Source organism: Centruroides vittatus, unplaced genomic scaffold (genome assembly GCF_030686945.1).
Source record: "Centruroides vittatus isolate TY-2023 unplaced genomic scaffold, ASM3068694v2 contig_786, whole genome shotgun sequence".
Classification (NCBI taxonomy): domain Eukaryota; kingdom Metazoa; phylum Arthropoda; class Arachnida; order Scorpiones; family Buthidae; genus Centruroides; species Centruroides vittatus.
The window spans coordinates 83,803-90,718 of record NW_027122506.1 but is presented as its reverse complement, the minus strand read 5'-3'; the positions used below and the strand labels follow the sequence as shown (position 1 = coordinate 90,718).

At 33.0% G+C, this 6,916-nt stretch overlaps 1 protein-coding gene across 1 annotated transcript; it reads right to left on the bottom strand.

Moving 5' to 3' along the window:
- Positions 1 to 5,176: 5,176 nt before the first annotated feature.
- On the bottom strand, positions 5,177 to 6,468 carry LOC136981637 (putative methyltransferase C9orf114 homolog). Its single transcript, XM_067277968.1, has one exon. The coding sequence runs from the start codon at positions 6,389 to 6,391 to the stop codon at positions 5,228 to 5,230; it is 1,164 nt and encodes a 387-aa protein (XP_067134069.1). The 5' UTR covers positions 6,392 to 6,468; the 3' UTR covers positions 5,177 to 5,227.
- Positions 6,469 to 6,916: the final 448 nt, after the last annotated feature.

Genomic DNA, 6,916 nt, shown 5'->3' with positions numbered 1-6,916 from the left:
ACAGATGAATTTGAAAGGTTGGACTACATTTGATTGGTTAAAATTAAAAACCGACTTCAAATAATGAAACACTTGCTTTTGAAATGTGTTGTTATCCTTAAAATTGATCGATGTTTTCTCCCTTTAAGCTTTATAATTTTCAAATTTCTTCAGATGTTTGAGTTGGTTTAATTGGCCTGTATGGTATAAAAGTTTGGTTCTGTTGAGATGCACATGAACTTACTGATTCATTGCAAATATGGCCAGTGCTATAGAGTTGTGATTTTTTTTTCTTTTTCCAGTGATACTAAATACCCTTTTAAATGTTGAGTGAGTAGGTCATGTACTGCAAATTCTAGCCATCTCTGCTGTTTGTAATCAAAATAATAAATTCCTGGGAGTTGTAGTTAGAGGATCTTTAGAATTCTTCATGAGTATACTGTTAGGTTGCACCTAAAAGCAATAGAGATGTTAATGACTCATGAAATTTCTTTGTAAGTTCTTTTGAGTTGTTCAGTGTACCCCACTGACTTAAAAATACCATTGATGATTTTGGAGCTCAACATGGAGTAATTTTTGAAATAGATGAAGGATAGCATCTCTTAAAGCATTTTTTAATGTAATTTAATTTGACTATTCTGTTCTTACTGTTGGAAATAAGTGTATGTGTCCTTCCATCCATGCTCACATAAATGACCTGAAAGTAATCTGTTTATATGAGTGTGGATCTCTTGATACAGCTAGAATAACAATGGATTATATTTGGGCTTTCTGTATATCAGTGATGAGATAGTACCATCAATTGTGGAGAAATTGATGTCTAGGAAATAGGCAAACAAGATGTTTAACACACAGTTGCAGGCCAAAATAGATTTGAATTAATGGAATGCAAGAAATCCCTGATATGTGATCTATTATCCCATATAATAAGATCATCAATAACGTTTCTGGTGTACAGGGCTATTTACTGTTCAAACAAGGGAATAATTTTGTCCTCAAGTTGATGTATTACTAGCTCACACAATGTTCTGAAAATGAGGCTTCCCATTGGTACCTCTCTATTCCGATGGTAAACAACTTCTTCAAATAGAAAATACAAATTGAAGCATACCAAGTTAACTAGCTTGAAGTAGATGGTGGTGTGGTACCTGTGACCGCAGGGTTGGCACCTCTTTGGTACCCTGTCAGGATACACCACTGTGTCTTTGCGCACAGACACAGAAACTGTTCTTGTGCGAGCAGTCGCATATGTAGTATTTTGGGTTCGGAATGGAGACGGAAGATTTCCGGAAGAAGTGCACTCCACAATGTTGTTCGTTTAACAAATACCCATTTATTTAGGCTACATACAAGGTGGCTTATCAGTACAATTAATAAGGAGTTAAGAGAAATCTTGGCAGCTCGAGAGAGAGAGAGTCCTCCATGATGGATCTTCTCTGAGGTTGAGTTCAGGAGCTAGTTGGATAAGAGTTCAAGTGCTCGAGTTCAGGTGTTAATCCAAGTTGTGTTCAGGTACAAATCCAGGTTGATTTCAGGTACAATTCCGATGTAGGGTTAAGGAGCAATGATGGTGGGACACACGTCATCGCCCCCTTCTTCTTACACGGGCGTCTTCCTTGGGTTTTTCCCATTACTCCATTTGGAATTGTAGTATTTTAGGCCCACTCAACAAGTTTGCCCGTTGAGTCAGAGTGACAGATCAAATGTGTCACTCCCCACAAGGAACTAAGTCCGTAGGAAACAGTTTTAATTACCGGATTAATCAGATAATTTTTTGAATAACTAGAAAAAATGTTATAATTTATAAAGAAAAATTGTCTTAAAACGTTCCTTTAGTAGCAAAGGTTCAGTCCTCACAGTATCAGATAATTGGTTAAGGTAATTGAAAATGTTTGTTTTGTGTTAAATTTACATTTTCAAACTGGAGTTTTGGTGTTTGGTGGATGCTTTACATCATAATAATTGAATGAGGAAGCCAGATTTGGGCTTGGTTCGCTATATAGTCATTAGAATATAATAGTATTAGAACATATAATTAAAAAAATTTACTAACAGAATTTCAAAACTAATATGTAGTTTTCATATAGTTGTTTCTAAATTTCTTATCCTGCTAATTGAGAAAGATAATTCAGCAATAAACACATCTATCACAGAGCTTTTAAAAACACTGTGCATGAACCTGTGTATATGAATAAATTATAATGTACATTGAGTAATTTATACTCGTGAACTCAACCTTTTAGTATATTCTATTTACAAATAGAAACGGGTTCTGAATATTTCCCTTATAATTTTGGATTTAATGGACAAAAATTTCTTCTAAGGATTTCTGTGTTTTAGAGTTACATAATTAAAACAATTTTGAACTTTTAGATTGTTAATTTCTGTTTTAAATTAAGTATACCATTTTTATTTGGAATTTATGTAAAATTACAAAAAAGTCAATAATTTTTCCAGAAATCATATTTGGATATTTCATTTATATAAAAGTATCTAATATTTTAATGTATGCATTAATTTCTTTTGTAATAATTGCAATTTAATAGAAGTTAAAAATTTAACCATCTTGTAAAGAACTGCAAAATAATGATTGTGTAGACCAGATAAGAAACTCGGCTTGATGATGTTAATTTATTAAGTATAAACATCGGCAGCAGCCTTAATGATTGCGAGGCTCCAGACAGATCTTTGCGAGGCCCTTGTCCTTTGTGCAAAGTATGAGAATTGAAAATAGATATTTCTGATGATTGACGAGAAATGCAAAAGTTATAAATAAATAAATTTAGAGTGTTAAAATATTATATTAGAAGATTTATAAAAGTTAACAGTCATAAAGAAGACAAATTAGTAACGATGATAAACTAAGATACATAAATGCCTTAAAAGATATACACAGGGATTTAAAAATGATGTTTGTGGCTTACAACTAATAGCTAAGGATAAAATAAAAAGTTTTAAATATCAACTTTTTTTCTACTCGAGTTGTTGCGCGAGGCCTCGGGCAATTGCCCCGCTCGCCACTGATAAACATGTTTCGTAAACTACTACAAATCTACATTTCCAACATACACAAAAATATCTTTTGTCGGGAAAGGAGTTTAAAACAAATTTCAATTTATTTCACTTGCAAAAATTTAAATTTATTACAAATATAAAATAACTATATTCAGGGTTCCTACTCAAATTTTGTTTTAATTTCCATGACTTTTCCTGACCAACTTTTTACAAATTCTAGTGTTACCACCCATCTGGTTTTCACCTGGACAGTCCGGTTTTTAACTCATTGTCCGGGTTAACTATTAATTTTGTCCGGGATTTCATAGAAATCCTTCAACCTCTTTTTTTTTTTGCTTCTCTTCGCTCTGCCTGTAAAGCTAAATTATTTCATTTTTTAATTTAAGTTACTCCTACACCACAAGTCCTAACTGGTTTAGAACTGGCATACACGTTATTCTTTGCATGGTAAAATGACATTGTGCATGCGTCAGGGACTTAGATTTGAACAAACCTGACCCGCAGCAATTTTGAAAAAATGGCAACACTAACAAATTTCCTGTCACTCATGTCCCTTACAATATGGCTCATTGACAAAATAAGGCTGCATTTGACTTCCTATGCACATGTTTTGCTTCTCCAACATTTTAATTAGTTATTTTTTCTAATTAAGTTATATATTTTATATATTTTTTGTAATTGCTGCATTATTAAAATTCTGTTATTAATCCACAACCATAAATCTACAAGGCTGTGAAAACACATTTAGCTGGTAGCACATAGTTACCGTATTTACTCGCATATAAGATGAGGTTTTTTTAATCATTTTTCACTGCTTCAAAAACCTAGGTCGTCCTACATGCGCCAGCGAAGGATTCTTTTCGTTTTTGTATAAGTTTTGTAAACTGTGTATTTGCATTTTTTACCAGATTCTCACCTTCTGTGTTTAAAAACAAAATTATTTTATCTGGGTCGTTTGAATCGTTCTTATGTATTGTCAGGACTATAGATGAATACCAATAGGGGAAGCTAAGCTTTTGAATTGAATTCCAAAATTACACGAGAGCCCGATACAAGTTTTAATTCATTTCCACGTGAAAACAGATGATTATTTAGAAATCAGAATTCGAAGAAACTCGTAAGTGTAATCGACAAAGAGTGAATTCAACTGTTAAGAATTGGCAAAAAAGGTCCCGATTGTCCAAATTATGTTGTCGATTTTACAGATTTTTGCAGGACAATGCGTGCATTCGATATTTTACTTGTGATTAAACAAAATAGATTTATTAATACAATTCTAACTTTAATTTTCTTTATTTTGATCTTTAAAGTCACACCTCGTCCTATATGCGAGATCGTCTTATATTCGAGTAAATACGGTATACGAAATTGTAAAGAGCATATAAATATTTAAAATGAAAAGGCATAGAGTATTTTCACAATTTAAAAAACGAACTAAGCTGTTTTCATTTCCATCATGTCCAATTACCGGAAGAAAATAAAAGTCTTTCTTTGTAGAGATGATCTTTTCTTAGAAGCTATGTCTCTAAGAAAAGGTCATCTCTGCAAAGAAAGGTAAGACAGAAATAAAGACTACTTAGTTTCTTATGCGTTTTTTTTTTAACTGTAAAAATAGTCTGTTTTTTAATTAAAATTACATATATTTCTTAATTTTTTGGCTTATCATCAGTGAATGTTTTAACTGTTTTACATAATTTTGCATAAGCATAGCTCAAAAAGTCATCTCTGTGAAGAAAAATTGTTTCTGTTTCTGTTTATTGAACATGATGGAAATGAAGACAATTGTATTTTTTAAATTAGTAAACAAGTATTTTTACAGCTTTCCAAATTTTTAAAACATGCAGCCTATTGTACTCCAGGTCTTTTGGCTGATGATGCAATACTGTTTATTTGCTCTTGCATTGAGGTACACTGTAATGACAATGGCTTATTTTTTTGGATACTTCCATTAATGTGAAACTAAAGAAAAAGACAAATTAAACAAGATAAATATAGATAACAGTAATAATTCAGTGATTCTGATACTATAATTAGTAGTTTCTAAAATGATACATTAGTGTGGCTCATTTGTTTTCAATCACAAATAAGGAAACTAGTACACATCACAAGTATTTATATTGTATTATAAATTGCAAGTTGCAATTTATAATATATAATTTAAATAAAGAAATGAATCTGAAACTTTAAAATTAAAATAAATTTTTAATTAAAAATTTTATAAAAATATATGACATTATCTTTTTTTCTGACATTTCAAAATTTTTCGCCTAAGAGCAGCTAAGGAAACAAGTATTGCCTCTTCTGTTCTTATTGTGCGAGAACCTTGATCCGGACAAGTATTCAAATAATAATGGAATAAAAAACGTGGATCTTCGACTTTTAACATTTCATCAGACTCTAAGCTGGCTTCTATTCCACCAAGTCCACCAAAAACAACTAGCATATGTTTAAAAGGAAATAATTTTACTTTATCTACATTGTCGCCTTTGTCAGAAGTACCGACAATTATATCGTATCCATCTTTAAAAGGGCATTCGGCGATGGCCGCACTCAAACTCGAGGCCAATCTCACGCTGTAACCCCAGTAAATTCCAGCTTCCACTCTAGGTGCCGAAGGCGAGACCGCCACACCTTTCAAATGCTTTTTACTTTCCCGATCGGGTTCTAGACGAACCGTGACTCTGGTTCCGATTTCAAGAGCTTTATCTATTCGTGCTTCTTTTTTCAATCCCACTCTCACGTAAGATCCCTTTCCTTCTTTAATTGGCAAATTTGCAACGACGCCTTCACGATATCGGCATTCGTCCGTAGCTCTCAGATGGTGGGGAGCGTCGAGAGGATTCAACAATCCAGAATACTTTAAATCCGGATGCAACGGTATCAGTTCTTTCCTTAGATACTGCGGGCATTCTAAATACTGCAATATTCTTGATAACTGAATATTTGAATATCCCTTATCACCATAAATAAGTGTCTCGGCATTTTTTTCTGATTTATGTAATGAACCGGTTTCGTCAAACACAACAATTTCATCTACGTTGAATATAGTTGCAGCTCTTGCTATCTGACCAGCAAGTAAAGTTTGCAACTCTGCAGTTTGTGCATTATCAAGAATTGAGCCTGGAAGGGCAATGCTCAATGTGTAATCTCTTCCATTGTTACTTTCAGCCTTTAATTCTATTTCTTTCGATTTTTCGGCTTCCTCTCTCTTTCTCTTTTTCTCCAACTTCTTCAGCAATCTTTGCTCCTTCCATTTTTTATGCAATTGTTTTTTCTCGTGTCTCCATTCCTTCCAGCTAATATCTTTATCAGCATGATTTTTTTGCTCTCTATTTTCGTCAGACATCTCAAATAATTTAACAAATATCAATTCAAGGTAAAACTCGAGTAAACACATTCAATTCAAATAAACACGTGCCTCGCACGCCATATCTATAATTTCGGTTGGTCGTGTTGCCAACTCCGACGAAATTTAATTTTATTAAATTAAAATATTTTAAAATATAAATCATATTTTCTAAAACAATATTAATTTATTTAAAATATGTTTATTTTTATTCTCATGAAAATATTTAAATATACTTATTTAAAAAAAAACAATTGATTCATTGTCGGCCGGATGGCTGAAAAATAAAATGCAGCCAAGCGGTCCAGAATCCGGAAAAATCTAAAATCTCTATGAATTTTTTGGGGGTAGTCAGTCCGAATATGTCGAGCCCCGTCCCTCACCACCCGGTCACCCCATTGTCGGCATAGTCGAACCCATGATGAGCTTGATTAAAGAGCCTGCCCCTCATCACTCATCCGTCCCATTGTGGGTCTGGTTGAACTCACGATGGGCTTGATTAAGTGACCACATGACAGGACAAATTTTAAATATATATATATATATATATATATATATATATACAGTGGTGCCTCA